Source organism: Corylus avellana, chromosome ca2 (assembly GCF_901000735.1).
Source record: "Corylus avellana chromosome ca2, CavTom2PMs-1.0".
Lineage (NCBI taxonomy): Eukaryota > Viridiplantae > Streptophyta > Magnoliopsida > Fagales > Betulaceae > Corylus > Corylus avellana.
The window spans coordinates 26,086,017-26,106,212 of NC_081542.1; the positions used below are offsets into that span (position 1 = coordinate 26,086,017).

Below are 20,196 nucleotides of genomic sequence, written 5' to 3' on the forward strand. Positions count from 1 at the left end.
ATGGTCTATAGAATCATTTAAACCTCGGTAAAACAAAAGCCAACATTTAATGCCTCGGTTATACAAAAGCAGCTGACATTTTATAGACCATTGGATTTAAAATGAAGAGTCGCAATTAATAATTAGAAAATCTCCAATTTCTTCCCAATTAGAGGGGATCTCAATCTATTTAGTAGACTGTTATACAATTGAGATAACATAATAGTAAAAGTTAATTGTTATTTTTTTTTTTGGCAACTTTTTACTGTCAAGTTATCTCGGTAGTTATATGGCAGACTATTAAATAACATTACTAGTTTGGGAGAACCTGGCTAATGTCAATCCCAAAGTGCCCATTTACAAAAAACCACCACGTGGTCTACTCTTACATGTCTGAGGTGGACCTCTGCACCAAAACAAACCCCTCTCTTTCCCCATCCCCACTCTATATTTATACCCCATTTTCTCTCCAAAACTCACTCAATCCTCTCTCTCTTTTTTCTCTTTCTGTCTCTCTCTCTCACTCTCTCTCTTTTGCTAAGACCAAAAAAAAAAAAGAAAACCCAAGAAGAAGAAGAAGAAGGTCTCCTCCTGCCTTCACTCTTCCGAGAGAGAAGAAGAAGAAACCCAAAGAAGCCATGGCAGCTGCTTCAACTGCACCCAACTCTAGTGGATGGGCTAAAGCCCATTTCTCATCCTCTTCAAATTCTCTAATGGATTTGGGCTTCATCTCCCTGAAGAAGAAGAAGCCCAACAAAAAGAGAGGCAGCTTTAACATACACTCTACTTTACACTCTCCTTCAGTGCTTCATTTCCCAAATCAGCCCTACCAACAACCGGTAATTACCAAAAATGACACCCCCGTTAAGCCCAAGACCCACCAGCAACCCGCACAGTGGAATTTACTACAAAGAGCCGCCGCCATGGCGTTGGACATGGCCGAAGGCGCGTTGGTCTCACGCGAGCTCCGACACCCACTTCCCAAAACCGCCGACCCACAAGTCCAAATCGCCGGAAACTTCGCTCCGGTACCGGAACAACCAGTCCGGCGAGAACTCCCTGTCACCGGCGCAATCCCAGAATGCATTAACGGCGTTTACCTCCGCAACGGAGCCAACCCTCTGTTCGAGCCCGTCGCTGGGCACCACTTGTTCGACGGCGACGGCATGGTTCACGCCGTCAGCATCAATGACGGCTCCGCCAGCTACGCTTGCCGGTTCACCGAGACGCAGAGGCTCGCCCAGGAGCGAGAACTCGGCCGCCCGGTCTTTCCCAAGGCCATTGGTGAGCTCCATGGGCACTCCGGCATCGCACGCCTTATTCTGTTCTACGCCCGCGGGCTTTTCGGGCTTGTGGATCACAACAACGGCACCGGAGTCGCCAACGCCGGATTAGTGTACTTCAACGACCGGATTCTCGCCATGTCGGAGGACGACTTGCCTTATCAGGTCCGAATCACTCCCTCCGGCGACCTCGAAACCGTTGGCCGTTACGATTTCGATCACCAGCTCAAGTCCACCATGATTGCTCACCCAAAAGTGGACCCGGTTTCCAAGGAGCTTTTTGCTCTCAGCTACGACGTCGTTCAGAAGCCGTACCTCAAGTACTTCAAATTCTCTCCGGACGGGAAGAAATCCCCCGACGTTCAGATTCCCCTCCCGGTGCCTACCATGATGCACGACTTCGCAATCACTGAGAACTTCGTGGTGATTCCAGACCAGCAAGTGGTGTTCAAGCTCCAGGAAATGATTACCGGTGGCTCTCCGGTGATTTACGACGACAAGAAGAAGTCTCGGTTCGGGATTCTAGCGAAGAATGCCCGTGATGCCTCGGATGTCATCTGGGTTGAGTCGCCGGATACTTTCTGCTTCCATTTGTGGAATGCTTGGGAGGAGCCGGAGTCCGACGAGGTCGTGGTGATTGGGTCATGCATGACACCGCCGGACTCTATCTTCAACGAATGCGACCAGACCCTCGAGAGTGTGCTCTCTGAAATCAGGCTCAATTTGAAGACCGGAAAATCCATACGCCGACAGATCCTCTCCACATCCGAGCAGGTTGTTAAATCAAGCTCAACTTTAAATATTTTGACACTATCATTTATAACGTTGAATATTTAATTGAAATTAGGTAAATTTAATAGAGTTAAAAGGTTCCGACGTCGAACTTTTTAAAGTTAATTATAGTGAAGGGGTATTTTTGTTTTTTATTATATTCTTCTACTATAACTAATTGTAATAGAAAGATGTAAATTTAATCATTTAATCAAAATTTTAAAAAATATTTTAATTAAAATGTGGTGAATTAATAGAATCAAGGTTTATTAAAAGCTCTTATCTTAAAAGCGCAAACTTATAAAAATTGGTAAATCTAATAATTTAATCAATATTTTAATACATGTGAGTTTAAAATTGTCCACCAGAATTCAAACTTGATATGTGGTTTTGATGTTAAATCACGGGAAAAAATAAATGAATTTAATCATTTAATTTATATTATAACAGGTGAACTTAGAGGCCGGGATGGTGAACCGAAACAAGCTTGGGAGGAAGACAAGGTACGCCTACCTCGCCATTGCCGAACCGTGGCCGAAGGTGTCGGGATTCGCCAAGGTCGATCTTTCAACAGGAGAGGTGAAAAAGTTTACTTACGGTGATCGGAAATACGGCGGAGAACCTTGTTTCTTGCCAAGAAACCACACTTCAGAAAACGAAGACGACGGATATATTCTTGCTTTCGTCCACGACGAGAAGACATGGAAATCGGAGCTCCAGATCGTGAACGCCATGAATTTACAGCTTGAAGCTTCAGTAAAGCTTCCCTCCAGGGTGCCGTACGGTTTTCATGGCACTTTCGTAGACTCAAAGGACTTAGAAAGTCAGGCATAGGTGTAAAAGTAGTAAGGAGAATTTTACCAGAGGGATGCTTGCAGATTGGTCCCCGGATATATTCTCCTGGAAGAACATTTAAACCCCTAGAACACTTTCATATATATATATATATATATATATATATGATACTAGTTTTTCAGGACCAGCTTGTAGCTTTTGGCCTTTAGGTAGATTTCGAGCTCAGCTGGTTTCTGTTTGGTTTTGGATACATTTTCTCTGTGCTATGAATGAAGATCTCTGGCTCTTAGATCTTCCTCTGTTTACTTTTGCTTGAAAATATTAAATATTTGCAATTAATTTCACACTACATGTTTTGTTTACATTTGTGGATGTTCTGCTTTGGAATTTGGAGTTTTGCTTCCAACACATGGGATTTCCTATTGCGGCTTTAAATTTAACATATTTTGACTACCATGCCACTGCAATCTTGGTTTTTGAAAATGGAGCCTAACCAAGGCTTTGGAATACAGCGTCGGCCGTTAATTCTTGACACGATTGGTTGGAAATGACCTGAAGATAAAAGTAGTAAGTTAAGGTTGAATGGTTTGATCAATTTCATTTACCTATATGGTTTTATACCAAGTTTAACCAAAGCTTTTGAATATGAAATATGTGGTTAGTTTTTGACACGATTCGTTCGAAACGAACTTAATGTAAAAGTAGTAAGTTAGAATTGAATAATCTAACAAATTTCATTAAATAGATCGAATTAGAGTTTACCTATATGGTCTTGTACTAATTAACTTTAACCAAAGCTTTCGGATATAAAGTATGCGGTCAATTTTTAGCACGATTCGTTTGAAGCGAACTTAACGCAAAAGTAGTAAGTTAGGGTTGAATGATCTTACTCGTTTAATTAAATATATCAAATTATGGTTTATTTATATGACCTTGTACAACAAAATTCAAACTTAACTCAAAATATATAAAACTGTCAATTTTTTATACGACACTAAACGGCAAACATGAATTGTCAAACTATTCAAAAACCATTATTGAAGTCCTCGTATGCTGTTAAATGAGTGATGTATGCCGATTTCGTGGACAGTGTGTCATATTCATCTCTTTTTGTTTGTAACATCCTCGTGTGTCTAACCCAATACTGTTCGAAAAACAAGAAGACTGTAAAAAGAAACAACATGGTAATTAAATACAACTTGGTAATAAAGAAAATGATTTCCTTGAGCAGTGAAACTGAAAGTTACTCATGGTTAAAAGAATTCACTCATCCACATTCTGATTCCTTTTCCATTGTTAAAAAAAATATGCGTTGGGAAAGATCTCGCACTATAGAAAACGACCCCCAAAATCTCTCAATAAAAATTACAGTAAGGACCAAAAACAATCGGGCACAGAAAAATAGGGGTAAAAATGCAGATGCGGATAATAACAATATTTGTATTCGCATTTGAAAAATACGGACAATGATTTTTCATATCCGCATTCGCATCATGCAATTTCTATCCGTTTTCGTACGGTTAATGCAGATATTATCCGCTATCCGCATTTGAGGTAATGAGCGTATTAAATTTTGAAATTGTAATTCACTAATTATTGCTTCTAGTATATATATATATATATATATATATATATATTCATATCACATTTTCTAATCATTTTTCCAATAAATTTTCATCACATACATTGTTTAATATTTAGCTTCTAGTAAATCTATAGTAATTGGTAACAAGAAAAAACATATAAAAAATAATAATAATAAAGGAAGAACATATAAGGCAATTAATCATAACAAATTAAAAGAATTTTCTAAAAGTGAAATCCAACAACATTACAAATCTAGCAAATATAAGAAACATAAATTACAAATCCGACAAGCATAAATTAAAAAATATTAAATATAATATATATGTATTTATATAAAATATAAAATATATTAAATATATAAAGGAATGCGGATGCAGGTAATATCCGCATGTGCATCCCCTAAAACCGCGATGCACATCCGCATTTGCGGATATTAGTTTTTGCTATCCACATCTGCAATCCGCTATACATCCGCATCTGCATATGCGGATAGCGGATTGAGGATAAGTGAGGATAGCGGATACAGGTGGCCGCATTCTGGATGATATCCGCATCTGTATACCCTAAAACCGCGATCCGCATCCGCATTTGTGGATATTAGTTTTTGCAATATACATCCGCATCCACATATGCGGATAGGGGATAGCGGATTACAGATAAGTGTGAATAGTGAATGCGGGTGGTTATTATTCGCCTGCATTTTCACCCCTACATAAAACAATGAAGAAACCTAAGTGTTATATTATAAAATTATATGAAATTGGTCTATATTTCAGTACAAAATATACTAATTAATTAAATTTGGATATTCTTTTCTTTTAGTAAATTTTTTAAAATTAGTTCTTATAGTTGTGGGACGTGTTTTGTTTAATTCAATGTCACACTAATAGAATCTGTTAAATTAGTGGACAGAATTTGACTGTAGGAAGTAAATTATTATTTTTTGGCATACTTCATGAACTTTTGAATTGTAAAAAGTCCTTGAGGTATGCTAAAAAAACAATTTACTCCCAACAGTTAAAGTATAAATTAAATATTTAAATTTTCCTTTTCTTATCAGCATAAGCTTTTAGGATAGGTGGTGATCTAATATGATATCAGAGCCAGAAGTCATGAGTTGTCGAACCTTGACTCCATCATTCACCCATTATCTAATTAAAACATTTCACGTGTTTGATAGAATTTGACTGTAAAGAGTAAATTATTTTTTTGACATACCTCAAAGACATTTGATTTTATTTTGATACCACATAATGCTAATTGTAAATCAAGTAAATTACATAAACTAATTTTGCTTCTTTTTTTTTCCCCTTCTTTTATATTACTAAATATATAAGCTAATTTTAAGATGAATATTTTTATACACAAAAGAGATGAGCATAATCCTATCACAATCAAATACCGACATAGATTTAAAGACAGATTTTTATCAAATAAAATTATCCAAATTTTTTTTTTAACATCTTACTTAATTAATGACATGGCATAATTAGAGCATGTTTAGAATTGCGTTTGAGAAATATAGGTATTAAGTGAAAAAAAAAAAAAAAAAACTTTTAGACAAAAGCTTTATTTTTAAGTTTTTGTCAAAAATACATTTTGACCATTTTTAATTTTTTCGTTTTGGCTATTTTTAATTTTTTTACTAAACAAATACTTTTTCTTTCAACGAATATTTTAGGCCAGCAGCGAGGCGCGTGATGGGTGGCCTACTCTCTTTCACTAGCACAAAACCTGAAATACCCACCACCGGTCGGTTAGAAGAGAAAAAGAAAAAAAAAAACTTTTATTTGAAGCAGAATCCACCAATTAAAGGAGAGTCAAACCCGATAATAGCGGTCGGTGGGGACATAACAAATTAAAGGTTGAAAGAAATCGGGGCCCCAAAAGAAGAATGATTGCTCCGATGCAATTTCACTTTGTAGGTCTCCTAATTTCAAGGATTCAAACCCTACATTCAATTGTGGTATGGCTTCTTCTTTTTTTTTTTTATTTTTTTATTTTTTTTTTTAAATTAATTGTGTTTGTTTGGATTTCGATTGAAGTTTCATACAATTTTTAAAATTATCAAATTTATTAAGCTAATTAGTTGTCGGACCCCTAAAAGGGAACATGATTGTTCATTTAAACAGGATAATATGCAGTTAGTTATATGTGAATGATATTTTCATTTTTTTTTTTTTCACTTTTTTAGGGGACAAAAGTACACCTCCAATATAACTAATTGTATATTTTTTAGTTCATTTAAACTGAAGATGATCCTACTTTCCCTAAAAAAGTTGGTCGATCACTCAATCTTTACCCTTAAGGTGAAAGGTGTAGGAGTAGTTGGCTAGCCCAAGAATATTTGCACCACTCTTAAACCCTCACAGGCCGGTGGTAACACTACCCACCAAAAGCTCGGGACAATCCTTAAGCCATTGGATTATAGAATGACTACTTTCTAAGCGCTATGATGGTGGTCCGACTACATTATATAGAATTGTAAAGGATTGTTAAATTACCAGTTATCTCAAAAGCTTAAGCTGATAGGAAGATGTAAATTTAATCATTTAATTAATACTTATAACATTTGATTCTGATACAATGTTAAATTATCAATCCCAAAAAATTTAAGCTAATAAGAATATATAAATTTAATCATGGATGTCATTCAAACCTCACTACATGATTGGTTCCATTGGTTTTAGCAATATTTGGAATTAATTATATTGAAGCACAATCCTATAATAATTGGTGTCACCAAAATTTCAAGTATATTGAATTATTATTGAGTTATTTTCTATATATTTTGGGACTTTCTCCCCATTTTAATTTTCTCTAATCCACAATATCATTATATCAAGAACACATTATGGATGGAAAAATTATGGGTTACATGAATTAAGAGGAATCGTGGTAGATCCTTAAAAGGGTGTGGGATTTTTTTATTGTTTTGTTTAGAGAATAAATTGAAAAAGAAGTAATTTTATCACTCAACTCTAGTGAGAGTCATAAACATGGTGAGAGATAATAATATATATGGTTAGGTGTTTATTAAAAGCATTTTTTATTACATCAAGATAATTATGAAGACATTTATTAATCAAAGCATGTATTTCCCTCTTATCATAAACATAACTTCATTTAAAAAATGAATAAATAAATAAATAAATAAAATAAACATAACATAATCTACTATATATGTCACTGTGTCACACAAATAATATGATGGTTTAATTAAAGAGACTAAAGATACTTTTATTGATGAATAGAAAATAAACTATATATATTCAACCCCCTTGGGTGGCAATTTAATAAAATAAATAATCATATATATAGCAATAATAGAATTTTGAATCCGTACCTACCTTATCCATACCAAAATTTATCAATGCTCACGGTCACCGCCTACCATCAAATCAAAACTTTATGGGCTTATTAATCCACATCTTAATTTTTTTTTTTTTTTTTTTTTTTTTGAGAAAAACATAACATTTCATTCAATAATACCATAAACATAACGCTCTTATATCACAGAGCAAAGCTCTGAAGCAACCATAGCATAAAACTACAAGATTACTAGATTTAGTACAAGATTCAAGATCAATCCGCTAATCCATGACTAAAATCAAATTTAGTACTAGATCTGTGACAGACAGACTCAACCAAATGCATAGATAGCAATTATTCCTCGACCCTGAGAGCGGAAAGACTCTCATGCTGAAACTCTTCCTCCTCGACCCGAAGGCCAGGATAATGATCACATCCATAACGCAAATGTTTGGACCAAAACTAATTAACCCGAAGGCGAACCTTATTACAAGCCTAACAAAACAGGGAAATTAAACAATACAGGGAAAAAACACACGCCAAAACACAAATACATTTTAAAGAAACAACGGAACAGGGAAATAAAACAAGAAAAGAAACAGCATACTCCGATCATACACACGTCGAGAACCGAAGGGGCGTTGGAAGCTCATCGCGGCAGGGACTCGTCGAAAGGCCCAACAGTGGACAGTGGGCGGCGAACAAGCGCAGAGAAGACCGGCAAAGCAGGACCTGAAAACAACCACAAACAAGAAAAAAAGAGAAAAAACAACAAGGAACCACCAAAATAGAAAAAAAAAAACAAGGAAAATGAGCACAAAGTGGAAAGACGGTAGCCGGAAGGGAGCCGGACCTATGCAAGCTGGGAACCGCCGCGTAAGGGGCGTGGGAGCTCGACGCGGTGGGGACGCATGAAAGAAAACCCTAATAGCGGGCAGCGAAGCGGCGGCATAGGTCAGCGGCGACCACAGACAAAATCTGAACCCACAAAGAGCCAACACAAGGCCAAGGAGCCTGCTACAGAAAATGAAGGCGGGGGAAGAAAACTGGCAGGGAAGGGGCAAAAATGGAGAGAAACAGAAGAGGAAATGAGCGGCAAGAAAGGGGAAGAGAGGATGCACTGGGGCTAGGGCATCAGGTAAATAACTAGCAGTGGAGCGAGGAGGACGAGGGGAGGAGGGAGGCAGCCAAACGGCCAACCCTCCTCCCCTATGTGGCTGAAGGGTTTCACTTTTCTCTCTGGTGGCTAGAGAGAAAAGAGACGACTAGGGTTGGATAGAAATTTCATTTAATTAAACTAATCCACATCTTAATTAAGTAGAAAGCAATGGTTAGATATGGACCGTTTATAAAAATAACATGTACACCTTAAACATTTGAAGAATATATGTTTTTTTAATAGTAGATAAAGAGTTGGAATAAAGTTTATTAAAAAATCATATGAGATATCTCATTTAATAGCATGTGAGTTTCACATGCTATTAAAAAATAAAGACATATCATTTTTATAGATTAGATTGGAAGAAATTTCTTCAACTCAGTTCGAAGGAAAACTATGTCTGTTGGGGAACTTGATCTCAACCTAACTCGTAACGGAATTGGATCCTCTCTATGTACAATGAAATAGATAGTTATATACATTCTATGATCATGATTTAAAGTTAGTACATTTAACGGTGTAGTACTTGATATTAATGTTGACACTTTTTTTTTAAAAGAAAAATTAAATAATATTGTATCATGTACATCGTTAAAGTACACCAACTCTAAATCTTGATTATGAAATTGATACTATCCAAAAGATCACTGTCCACTCATAACACAATATACCAGTTCAAGTGGATTTTTTAATTTTTTAATTTTTTTTTCCCTCAAAACAAAAAGATTAACAAACAACTCAAACATAAAACACTCATAAAAAGGTAAAAATATTTCTCACCTTTATATCATATTATAACACATTTTCAAATCAAGAACAAAAAAACACTCTCCAAATCAAAACACGTTAAGAAACAGAGCTTAGAACATTACACCATTATGTTCTAAGCTCCGTTTCTCAATCTGTTTTGATTTAGAGAGTTTTTATTTTTTTTTTGTTTTTTTATTTGAAAGGTGTTATAATATGAGTGGAAATTATGTGACAGTATAGTAGGATTCCTCTTGTGTGTTTGGTGTGAAAACATTTAGCTGATTATACCATTATGGATTCGAACCTATAGCATTTATTGTAGAGTTGCAAATACTAATAGTAATGATAGATTTGACTTATACCTATAGTATTCCTCTCTCATGTCATTTCATAGCAACAAATTTTGGTGATAGATCTATGCAATCTTTAAAAAGAAAATGATTCGACAAACCCTAATGGACGCCCTCATTGGCTCTCTCTCGTAGCTCAGGTTCTCTTTTGGCCGACGAATAATGTTATAAGTCTTTTTTGTGTCCATCTAAAACTGATGTAATTTTAAAATTACTATTATATTTTGATCAAATGATAATTTTAAAAGTCACATCAATTTTAAAAAAATACAAGAGAAAGGAAACAACATTTTACCCAACTAAGTTTTTGATTAATTGTTTCTTACCACTGGATTTTGAAGAGGAATGCTATACGCAGGACTTCTATCCCTGTATTTTAAAGAGAAATTAATGTGGACGATTTGGTGTTTTCGCAACATCCACTTTTGTTGCTTCATGCTGATGTGTAATCTTCATAATGGAGGGCATAAAAGACTTAGTTTGTACCAAATTCTTACAAAAGTTATTATTTTCGCCATGCATGCCTGTATGCACTATCCGATATTTATGTGACAATATAGATATATTACCAGGATTCCTCTAGTGTGTTTGGTGCGAAAACATTTAACAGATTATAATATTATGGATTGGAACCTTATAGTGTAGAGTTGCAAATGCTAATAGAATGATAGATTTGACTCATACCTATAGCATTGCTCCCCCTTGTCATTTCAAGGCTGCAAAGTTTGGTAATTGATCTTCACGAGCTTTAAAAAGAAAATGATTGGACGAACCTTATTAATTCTCTCTCTCTATTTTTCAACGCACGAGAAGGAAAAAAGAGAAGAAAAATTACAAAGGTAAGTCTTTTCCACCCTAATGGACGCTCTCAATCGCTCTCTCTCACCGCTCATGTTCTCTCTTATGTGGTACAATCTCTTCATTTCAACAAGCAAAATTCGTCAAAAAGTAATTAGGAAGGGAAAACATTTTAACCTGCTAAGTTTTTGATCAATTCTTTCTTATCACTGGATTTTGAAGAGGAATGCTATACGTTGGACTTCTATTTCCCAAGAGTAATGAATTATCATTTAATTTTGAATGAGAGTAACGTAGGATTTTTATTCCTTTTTTATCCCCAAACACGTCAATTGTATCAAAATTCAATAGTATTTAGATATATTTATATAGATACATCATCAAGGAGGAAAAATATATTATTTTAATTGCACATTTTCGGTAGGTTGAGTTAATGAATAGTCAAACTAATACAATGATTGTTTTTAATTAGTTTTCCCACTTGTTTTTGTCACTGGAATTGACATGGCAAGAAGCAATATTTTCTTCTCGACGGTGCAATCTTTTCCACACAACATTCTGTCCCAACAAACGTGAGTCACATGACAATAACTTGTAGATCCATCGATGGATGCTGCTGGCAAAAGAAATATTGATGAAAACGAAATGTTATATGTATTTCTTAAATAAAAAAATTTGTACAAATTCTTATTTTGCCGGAGAATCAATATTGGCCATAACTTTTTGTGAAAAAAGGTGTCGTATTATATGTACATTTGCATTGACAGTTACAAGTGAGGTTCATGGTGAAAGAGGAAAGTGGGGTGTGGTGGGGGTGGGTGTGGGGGGAGCAAAAAGTCCCACTTTCTTTTTTTATCGTAGGTTGTCCTTAAATTCCACTCTTTACTCAGACTTAATTTTTATTGCATCTCTCTCTCTATCTCTCTCTCTCTCTCTCTCTCTTTTTCTTCTTCTTCTTCTTCCTTGAACTAGCTTAATTGTGGAATTCCACCGACCACCTGCGTTTTTCTTCCTAAAGCACAGGACAAGAGAAAGACAGGCACAAAGCTGATTAAATATTGATAAAAATGGCGTTAACGTCTCGTTCGAGAGTGCATATGAAAAAAAAGATGATATTGTTAATGTGATAGTCCCAACCAATTGTTGATTTTTTTTTTTTTTTAATAATAATATATTCAAGAGTTGGTTAGGATTGTCACGACGACATTGTGAGATAAAAATGTAATTTCTAGCATATTCATGTTGAGTGATCAGCAATGCTAGCTATATTCTAAGAATGATGTTATATACCACACAAACCTCTCACAAATGTCATACAAAATTGACGTGACAAAGTTTAGTATAGCGGTTGAAGTTTGGTTGTGCTTGTGGGGAATGCAGATTTTGTTGGGTTCTCTTAAAATTTTTCATTGTCTTTTTTCAAACTCTGCCCACCTGCTCAACTAATTTTTATCTACAACTGTTAGTTAACAACATCGATCATATGTTGTCCCTCAAATCTTTCCTTCATATTAGATATATACAATAAAGATTTCATATATATATATATATATATATAAGAGAACAAGAAATACTTTTTAAAGTAATTAATCAAAGCCTCACATGGGTTGTGATAGGGAATTAATCCTTTTTAGATAAAATACGTTTCAAACTAACGGTATAAACCGCTTACAATTAATTGTGAGGGGCCTCTCTATCACTTTCCGTTGTAGTGATCATAATTAACTTCATAATGCATATTAATTAATATATTCATATATTTATAATTTTTTAATGCCAAAAGAACCGCACAATCACATCTATAGAAACTAAGCATTATTAATTAGTGCTTAAATGAGTAAGCAAAGAAAAAGGACATGCACAAGTTTGGTCTTTTTCTTTTCGATGATCACACGATTAGTGTTAGAACACGTTAATTTACACTCTTCTTTTTTGTTCTTTTACATTGATTGGTCGATTATCATGGCATCAAAGAAAGGGATTAATGTCGATCGATGATTGGTCTAAATCATCCACTCCTTAAAAGTACAAAATACATAATAAATTCATGTGGATGAGCAGCTAGCCCCGGTACTACTTAAATGCTTATGTGAAGGAATATATATACGCTTATTTGGTTATGTGGCCCAAGTTGTACTTAGTACTTATACTAGTACTGACTTTTTTTTTGGGGAAAAAAAAAGAAAGAAAAAAACCTACGGAGCAGGGGAGAAGGGAAACCTCCTGCTTCTCTCTCTCTTCCCCCCTCCCCCCCCCCCCTCTTTCTTTTCTCTTCCTCTCTCTTTTTCCTCCTTTGCTTAATTAGATTCGCGGCCCAGAATCTCTACCGGCTTGTCACGTTTTGGGCACTACCATGCATCCCACCAGGATTTGATAGGGTCTCTAGATCTATTTTCTTCAGAACCAGATCTAACTTTCTCCATCAGTTCCGTCCACCCCTTTTTCCAGCTGTTGGCCTTCATGAATCATTTTACCAGCCACGCGCCAGTGTGTGTCCCATGCGCTGGCGTGTCAGTGACGTCATCATTGAGAGTGGGGTTTTTTTACTCTTTTTTTGATTATGTATTTTCGTTTTTGCTTCTGATTAAGACAAGTTTGCTATTGCTCTGACTGTGGCAGGTTTTGGATTTGTTGTTTTCTTAGGTTTTGCTTAAAAATAACAAAATGGTCTCCAGTAAATCTTTTATTTTCTTCTGGTTATTTTATGGGAGCAAATTATTGATTGATGACGGATGAGTTATCAAGTTTATGAAAAAATTGTTATTGATGAAAGAGACAATGACTAGAGACGTGATTCATCGGTTTATACTGTAGATATATATACTAATTGTGATGATGACATTTTTAAGGTGTTGTTTTGTAATAGCCCTAGAGGCTATTGGGTATGTCATAGATAGTGTTGGGGCCGTAAAGTTTTCAACTTGTATCTTTGACATTGTATGATGGAGCATTTTACTCAATATTAATTTTAGGGGAAACTTTACTTTGGCTCCTTAAATTTCCAACCGATTTTACAAACCCCCATGAACTTTCAAATCTCTCACTTTGGACCCCTGAACTTTGATTTGCTCTCACTTTGGATCCCTCTTTTAGTTTTCAACGTTAAACTTAAACAGTTTAACATTTTATGCCCATTATACCCCCACCCAGTCCACTTGAAATTCTAAAAATACCCGAAACTACAGCACTTACCCAACCCAAAACGACACCGTTTTGGGCATTAAAATTATATTTTTTTTCTTAAAAAAAGAAGAGAAAAAGAAAATGCCAAAATATTAATTTTTTTTTTTTTAAAAAAAAACACCCCAGGCCCTATGGGGGTGGTCCGACCACCCCCTACGGCCAGTATGGGGGTGGCCAAAACCATCCCCAGGCCCTTGGGGGTGGTCCGGCCACCCCCAAAAGCTCAAAAAAAAAAAAACACCCTAGGCCCTATGGGGGTGGTTCGGCCACCCCCCTACGGCCGGTATGGGGGTGGCCGAAACCATCCCCAGGCACTTGGGGGTGGTCTGGCCACCCCCGATTTTCTTCTTCTTCTTCTTCTTTTTCTTTCCTTTTCTTTTGGGGAAACTTCACTGAAGACCTCCGAACTTTCACCAGTTTTGAAATACCCCTCCTAAACTTCAAAATCTCTCAATTTAGTCCCCCAAACTTCAAAATCTCTCAATTTAGTCTTCTAAACTTTCAATTGCTCTCCATTTGAACCCCTCTGTCAATTTTAGCTAAAAAAGGACCAAAATATCCCTGATTTTTGTTTTTTTTTTTTTTTTAATTAAAAAAAAAACTTTTTGGAAGTTGGAATTTTATACAAAAGTCAGGGGTATAAATGTCATGTAACGTTTAAAATCTGACGGAGGGGTCTAAATTAAGAGCAATTGAAAGCTCAGGAGACTAAATTGAGAGATTTTGAAGTTTAGAGGGGGTTTATCAAATCGAGTGGAAGTTTAGGAGTCTTCAGTAAAGTTTCCTTTTTTTTTTTTTTCTTTAAAAAAAAAAAAATGAATGCCCAAAACGACGTTATTTTTGGCTGGGTGGTTGTTGTAGTTTTGGGGCCCAAAACGGTGTAGTTTTAACGTGGGGGTATAGTGGGCATAAAAAGTTAAACCGTTTGAGTTTAACGTTGAAAACTAACAGAGGGGTCCAAAGTGATATAAATTAAAAGTTCAGGAGTTCAAAGTGAGAGATTTGAAAATTTAGGGAGGGTTTGTAAAATTGGCTGAAAGTTTAGGGGGCCAAAGTGAAATTTTCCATTAATTTTATATAAACGAAGATGACTCGTTTGTTCCAAAAAAAAAAAAAAAAAAGAAAAAAAATGTATCTAGTCGTGACTTCATATCAAGATTTCTAATGGTTGGAGCAACATTCATAATTACAAGCATTACAAGCCGAAAGATGGTGAACACTTGGTGGCTAATTAATTAGGATAACATACTGGAATGATAAAAATATTGAGAGAATATAACGTGTTGACACGATCATTCTTGAAGAATCAGTTGACCGGACACTGTACTTTAGGTTAACATAACTTGCAATGCAGAAGAAAACAAGCACATGTATCCTCATCGAGTGTGTCAACACGTTAGTAATAGATTTGATGCTTAAGTTAATGTTGACTTAGTAAAGGAGAGGAGGAGCTAGACTTAAAAAGAACCGCTAATTTGGGAGTGGTGCAGAACAATTGTTTTATACCTCTTGATAGCTCGTTTTCTTCACATAATGTGCTCTTAATTTCTTCTCTGCATGAGCCATGCCAAGTGTACCCTTACAATTGGGCAGTGCTCTGATTGATCAATGTGGTTTATAGTAATTACCAACCCTAATGAATCACATCTCATGTCATGTCTCGCCTTCCAACGGGATAAAGTTGTAGCAAAATTATGTTATCAAAATTAAATGCAACTTGCTACAATTGCTTGGAAGTAAGGCATGATGCATGTGCCAAGGTATGACGTTGTCTGATATTCTGCCTAAAATATTAGAAGTGATTAAGTGACACAACGTAACAGGATGATGCTCCTTCTTAGACCGATTGAACTGAGTTGTTGGGCTTTTGGGGAGCTTGTAGTGTTGCTTGCAAAACTAGCCTTATTAGATCTATATTTGGCCTGGGGCCCACTACCTGAAAAATTATTCTTGGATGCCCCAAATCTAAGATATAAATTTATAGATTAACTTGCATATAATTTTACTAACTTAAATCAATATATGTGTGGTCGGTCCAATATGTAGATGCCAATTATTATAGATAGAGATAATTAAAAATAGGACAAAAATATATTTAATATGTATACATGTATTTGTTCATATGATCATATGGTCCATGAATTTGTTCTTTCACATGGTGTGCGCCATTGCATGCCCATCTCTATCAACTCTTATTAACGTTTTTCACTTTTCAATTGATTGTGATGGATCATATCTTCAGTGGAAAGTATGTGGCGAAACTTGTAAGATTACTTTTACCTTCCACGTGAATTCAAAAGTATATATGCAGAAAACCTCCACCGACCAAGAGTAGTCACATATATAGAAAATGTACATGAACCATTCTTTTCAATCTACCCTGATCTTTCTCTTTCTCATAAAAGAGAGAATTGCAGGATGATAAACAGTTTATAATGTTTTGCTTTGTGTTGGATGTGGGGCTCTGCCATCATAATGTCGTTTTGATCTTTCTTTTACCTTGCCTATATATGGCCTATAAACACATGCAGCTTTTAAGGTAATATATTAATTAAACACATTTAATTCTAGTTTTAAAACCCTTGAGCAGCAATCAAATTCTATTTTTAATTTCCTCAAGAAAAAAAAAAAAAAAAACCAAATTATATTTTTAATTCGATCTATTTAATTAAATGAGTGAGATTATTTAACCATAGCCTATTAATTTTGCGATGAATGTGAAATTAAGATTTCTCAACTAGAGGGGCTCAAGTATGATCGAGGGTCAAACCTTATTTTGATAGGGGTCAAGCCTAATTTTTAAACCTCTCTCTCTCTCTCTCTCTCTCTCTCTCTCTATATATATATATATATATATATACACTCCTAGGACTCCCTAGCCAGGTGATTCTCTCATTAACAAGTGGTAACCCAAGTCTTCCACTTAATAATCGAGTGTATTTGTCTTTGACGAGTTCGGTTTAGCTCCGGTAAACAGTGTAGATAACTCTTTGATCAAAATTGTATTTCATGGCCTGCAATTGGTGCAATTCTTGATTTTGTAAAATAGCTCACATGCGAGAGAGAGTCGTAATTGGGTCAATGTGAAAGAAACTCATATATAAGAGATAAATTTGTTGTGAGTACACATGTCAGTATTATGTCTCAAAATTTTTTTTAAAATAAAGTGGGTAGCTAATCTAAATGGAATCAAGCCTAAGCCCGTTAACTTAAGCTTTTAGACTGGAATAATGTATGAATATGTATATTAATGTATTCTTAGTAAATTTCCTAAATAATTTTTTCATTAACAGGTCTTAAATTTGAATATTATCACCATCGTTTATCTCTATTCCAATTAAAAATAGCCCATGTGTTATCTTTACTAATACTAATAGCAATTCCAAGTACCAACCACCCCAAAATGAGACACATTTTACACATGCACATATATGAGCATGCTGCAAGGGGCCGGGGCCACCCACACATGTCACACGTTGTTGATTAGCTCTAGTCTTCGCTACTTTTTACTCTATTCACACGACAAGATGTTCTAATTAAGCCATTAAATTTAAATCAAATCGTTGGTTTCTCTGCCATCTCTGAATTTAAAGCCTTACATTCATGAGTAGAATCGGGCTTTGCTTCAAGAAGTTTTCGGTTCTGAGCATTTACCATTACCAACATAAAAGCTTTTGTCTTTGATTACTTTCTTTTATGCTTGGTCGACATGTATAGTTGTGACTATACATGTCACAACTATAATTTGTTGGTGTTTTCATTCTAATCCTTCATGGTGTTTTCATTTATCTTTTATCTCTAACTTTTTTGCTTTTTCTTCTTCATTTTTGATTATTTTGTAGGTAAAAGAATGTTACTTTAATGCTTTCACATACATATAATTCGTTCAAGAAAACCTAAACTATTTTCAAACACAAGGTTTGAAATAATTTTCTGCTTACTTTTATTTATAGCATAATAACCTTTAAATAGGCAAACTATATATTACAATATTTTCTAGGGCTGAGTCATCAGCTCTTATTGGAATATAATTCCTATATGGAATAAAATAAAGACAATATCAAATAAATAAATAAAAAAAACACAATAAAATATCATACCGTATCATATATTTTAATATACCATAATATTAATAATTGTTTCTCATAAAACTCCATTCTCGTAACAAAGAACCATACTATATACATGTGACACATCCACTCCTTAAGTGCAACATGTATTTAATGGCCTAGTAAGGTTGTTAATTATAGCTCACTGACTGAATTATTAGTAATTCGGACAGTAAATATGAATGTTTTCATAAGATCCACTTGCCCAATTAGATTTCTAGCAACTCCACCCGTTTGAACAAAAATATCTTATATGAGCTTTATCCGAATTGTTAGTAACCTAAACAACAAATTATCATAATTAAATCTGAATCCAAACCAAGATTAGAATTTTATATATCCAAAAAAAGTAGTGTCTTTGTCGACCCCATAATTAAAAAGGGACAAGCTGTGGGGCGAATGTCAAATGGATAATGGAGTTCACGTGAAACCCTCGTGGTTTGGACAAAATGGTTAGATTAGAGCCCCACAAGCAAAACGCCATGAAAATATATGGAAGACAATGAGTCAAAGGCTACCTAGTATTTCTATTCCAAAAATATACACATTAACATTAATTATCACAACAACATCAGTTACTGCTCCTGTCTCTCTCCGACAACGCTCTGCCATTTTCTTGCTTGCTCATCTTACCTTTATTTGTCTTTCATTAAAAAGGACAAAAAAGAGCCGAATTCTCTGGAAATGGTCTCTCTCTCTCTCTCTCTCTCTCTCTCTCTCTCTATACGTGCTGTGTATGGGAAGGCGGCGCACAGGTTCCAGCTTCCCATGTGGAGAGCTTGAGGAAGTGGAGCTTACGCGTCCTTACTTTTGCTCTGGAGGCTCAATATAATAAGAGAGAGAGAGAGACATCATCAGGTCCCGAATCTATGGACAATGACGAACGGCATGATGTATACTTACTACTATTTAATTATACTTTCTCTAAAAACTGTTTTTTTTTTTTTTTTGCCTAAAAATAAACTAAAAAAAAGAGAGAGAAAAAAGTCAAGGCACTAAACGTTAACGTATTAATTATAAGGAACAACGGATCTCTTCACCATTTTATATGATGTTTTGTTGAATTGGAATTAGTAACACTAATGTTATCTGATAAAGTTATATGTACTTACACTCCTTGTAAGTATACGAGCGTTGACATTTTTTCAAAGATTAATCAGATATGTATGATGAGTTTTATTTGTTTAATTAATTTAGTCGACTTATGGTTTTGAACCCGATACGTGACATTTAAGATTGTCAATTTTTTCCACGACTCGTAAATCTAACATGAAATTATCGAGTTATGGTTGAAAGAATCTAACTCGTTTAATTAAATATGTTAGATTATGTTAGAGTTAACCCTATAAAGTCTTATACCAATACATTGATCACATGCACAACTCGAATCTGACACGCCAACCCTATTCCATATGACACCTAATAATGGGAAGGTCTTGAATCCATTGTGGAATGAAGTTGATTGTTAATTAATCTTATTAACAACCCTAGCAAGCTACTTGGTTTTGGAGCTTGAGAGAGAGGAGGTTGAGGGGGTGTGGAGTGGCCACTTACTTCTCAGTTGGATGATGGGAATTAGCAACTTTGTTCTAAGGATAAGGAAAAATATAAACCTTAGAAAATAAAACCTTAATCCACAGAACCATCTGGATATATTCTCATTAAGTAGTGGACATTGACGACACGAAGAGCAATTGAACTTGTGCCTTGCTTACTATGGTCGGTCAAATACTAATATATTTTGAAAACTCATGCACCCACCTAACATTACTAGAGGCCAATTTTACAACATCACCCTGGCTACCATTAATTGTATTATCGTGCTAAAAAATTAATTCATCACAATTTCTTTGAATAATAATGTGATGGGGGTACGGATAATATAGTTAAACTTAATGTTCTATATTGATCACTTTAAAGATAAGAAAATGAGTTAAAGCAGCTTCATCTTCTAATTAAGTTCATGGGATATACGAGTTTTGTTTTTTTAGGCAAATATAGCACTGAGAAACTACACAAACGGGAGGGTGAGAAAATGCAATACAAGCATAACCTACAATCCCAAAAAAGAGAAGAAAAAAGAGGCATTAACCCACAAACGCACTTTAGGACAAAGCTTG

General features: G+C 35.2%; 1 protein-coding gene across 1 annotated transcript; it reads left to right on the forward strand.

Moving 5' to 3' along the window:
* The first annotated feature begins 538 nt into the window (after window positions 1-538).
* On the forward strand, window positions 539-3,175 carry LOC132171134 (9-cis-epoxycarotenoid dioxygenase NCED2, chloroplastic). The gene is made up of 2 exons (XM_059582370.1): window positions 539-2,036; window positions 2,484-3,175. The coding sequence occupies exons 1-2, from the start codon at window positions 618-620 to the stop codon at window positions 2,865-2,867; spliced, it is 1,803 nt and encodes a 600-aa protein (XP_059438353.1). The 5' UTR covers window positions 539-617; the 3' UTR covers window positions 2,868-3,175.
* Window positions 3,176-20,196: the final 17,021 nt, after the last annotated feature.